This window comes from Cucurbita pepo, chromosome 1 (assembly GCF_057944985.1).
Source record: "Cucurbita pepo subsp. pepo isolate OVF chromosome 1, ASM5794498v1, whole genome shotgun sequence".
NCBI classification, from domain to species: Eukaryota; Viridiplantae; Streptophyta; class Magnoliopsida; order Cucurbitales; family Cucurbitaceae; genus Cucurbita; species Cucurbita pepo.
Window position 1 is genome coordinate 16,307,686 of NC_141798.1, and position 2,587 is coordinate 16,310,272.

The 2,587-nt window shown below is 40.4% G+C and overlaps 1 protein-coding gene across 1 annotated transcript; it reads left to right on the forward strand.

Moving 5' to 3' along the window:
- Nucleotides 1-535: 535 nt before the first annotated feature.
- LOC111791620 (zinc finger protein SHOOT GRAVITROPISM 5) lies at nucleotides 536-2,587 on the forward strand. Its single transcript, XM_023673025.2, has 3 exons — nucleotides 536-903; nucleotides 1,032-1,437; nucleotides 1,761-2,587. Exons 1-3 carry the CDS (start codon nucleotides 777-779, stop codon nucleotides 2,383-2,385), a joined length of 1,158 nt encoding a protein of 385 aa, XP_023528793.1. The 5' UTR covers nucleotides 536-776; the 3' UTR covers nucleotides 2,386-2,587.

The window sequence follows — 2,587 nt, forward strand, 5'->3', positions numbered from 1 at the left end:
TATCATACTCAAATTCATCTACCTAACTCAAACATCGAAGTTGGTATGTCAAACACAACAATAGTGAATAGTTTCTCCCTTCTTTTCTATGTGGTATATTTCCATCTCCAACAAACTTAGTGTTGCACTGATATGAAAGTTAGTTGCAATTGTACCTCTCTATTCTTAACATAGGCAAATATTGTCTTATTTGGCCTTCTCCTAAGGCTTTAAAACGCTGTCTTATTTGGGCTTCTCCTAAAGCTTTAAAACGCGTCTGTGGGGAAGCTTTCCACACTCTTACAGAGGGTCTTTTGTTCTCCTGTACAACCAATTTGGGACATGAGCAGACACGTGAGATGATAATGAATTTTGAAAGAAGGGCACGTGGTAAGAGAGAGAATGTCACGTGCATGGTTTGTTGTTTTTATTTTTTTACAAAGGGTAGGAAAAAAAAAAAGAGGATATATGTTTTTTTGTTGGTAATTGAGAGAGAGAAATGAAAGGGGGAGGGGAAGGGGGGGCCCGAAACATTTGAAGCTAATGTCATCTCGGTGGTGGTGGTGAGGAGGCAGCAGCCCCATCCTCCCAATTATCTCCTTTTATCATCTTTTTCCTCTCTCTCTCCCTTTTCTCAATATCAAAACCTTTTATAACAACACCCTCTCAATTCTTCATTTTGCCCTACAAAACTCCCAATTCTCTCCTTTTCTTTTTCTCTCTCTCTCTCTCTAGATAGATATTGCAAGATTCTTCTTCTTCTTCTTCTTCATCATCATCATCATCCAAACCACTCCATGTTGAAACTTTCTTCTTCTTCTGCAGCTGCTACAGCTTCTTCTTCTGGTGGTTCTCCACCTCCTCCACCCAATTCTGACCATGGGGTCACCAGTAAAAGAAAGAGAAGACCAGCAGGAACCCCAGGTAAATTTTAACCAAATTTAACCCATTTAACCCATTTTCAATCCAAAGTTTTAATCTTTTTCAATTTTTATCCATACCCATCTCATAAAAATTCAAACTTTGAATTCACTTTTGTGTTGTTGCATTAGATCCAGATGCTGAAGTGGTTTCCTTATCGCCAAAAACCCTTTTGGAATCGGATCGGTATGTTTGTGAAATATGCAACCAAGGGTTCCAAAGGGATCAGAATCTTCAAATGCACCGCCGCCGCCACAAGGTGCCGTGGAAGCTACTCAAGAGAGCGGAGACGGCGGAGGCAGTCAAGAAAAAGGTGTTCGTTTGTCCTGAACCCACTTGTCTCCACCATGACCCTCGCCATGCCCTTGGTGACCTCGTCGGTATCAAAAAACACTTCCGGAGAAAGCATAGCAATCAAAAGCATTGGGTTTGTGACAAATGCTCTAAGGCTTATGCTGTTCATTCTGATTTCAAAGCTCATCTCAAAACTTGTGGCACTCGTGGCCACTCTTGTGATTGTGGCCGTGTCTTTTCTAGGTCCTCTCTCTCTCTCTAACTTTTCAATTTTATCGTTCGTGTTCATAGATATTTGAATCCGAGTATTCGAGAAAAAGCAGAATAACCAGTTCCACCTAATTTAGCATTACGAATTTCTCGAATTTTGCATATGATATTGTCCATTTTAATCTTAAATTCAATACCCGCTTCCCAATTTTTAACTTTTCGATATAAAATTATCGACTACATTCTTTTAGCTTCGACTTTCGTTTTTCGAGCCTTTGGATAACTTGAGATGGAAGAAATAAGGTAATGTTTAGGTTGAATTGTATTGATAACTAATATTACATACTATTTTTCAGAGTGGAGAGCTTCATAGAACACCAAGATGCTTGTAATCTCCGGCAGCTGAGGTCCGATGCACCGCCGCCGTTGCTACCACCACCATTACTACAACCCTACTCACGATCGATTTCTTACACCGGCGCCTCGACCAGCACCGATCATAGCTTTCAAATGGCTACACCATTACGAGGGTTTCCAATTTTATCATCGAACTTAGATCGAAACATCAACATTAATTTCCCGAATCACCATGATCTCGAGCTTCATCTTTCATCTCCAAGCTCGGCGTTTCTTAAACTCTCAATTGGGTCAAACAAGGAGGCGAAGGAAGAGCGTCAGCTCGATTTGGCGATCGCCGAGAAAGCTTACGCAGAAGAAGCACGACGAGAGGCGAAACGACAGATCGAGATCGCCGAGGTCGAGTTCGCAAATGCGAAAATGATACGACAACAAGCTCAAGCAGAGTTGGAAAAAGCTAGGATCTTGAAGGAAGAAGCCACAAGGAAAATGAGCTCCACCATTATGGAAATCACTTGCCAAACTTGTCGGCTACACTTCCATATGAGCTCCGTTACACCGGAGGAGACCTCATTGGCCATTAGCTACATGTCATCCGCTACAACAGAAGGTGATGGAGAGTGAAAAAAAAAAAAAAAAAAAAAAAAAAAAGACATTATTCAAATTACAGTTCTTCATTGTTCTAAGTTGATGTTCAAATAATTTGTGGCAACATTGAAGAAGATCATATCATAAAATGTGAGCCAAGATGAAGAATTGAATTAAAACTTGAGTTGGGTTTGGTTTTGTTGTTTATATCTATATGTGGGGTTTTTTTCTTCTTTTA

Excerpts from the sequence above, each read along its gene's own strand:
- LOC111791620 (XM_023673025.2), top strand. The coding sequence starts at position 777 with ATGTTGAAACTTTCTTCTTCTTCTGCAGCTGCTACAGCTTCTTCTTCT. Across the intron at positions 904-1,031 it reads AAGACCAGCAGGAACCCCAG|ATCCAGATGCTGAAGTGGTT; the intron begins GTAAATTTTAAC and ends TTGTTGCATTAG. Across the intron at positions 1,438-1,760 it reads TGTGGCCGTGTCTTTTCTAG|AGTGGAGAGCTTCATAGAAC; the intron begins GTCCTCTCTCTC and ends ACTATTTTTCAG.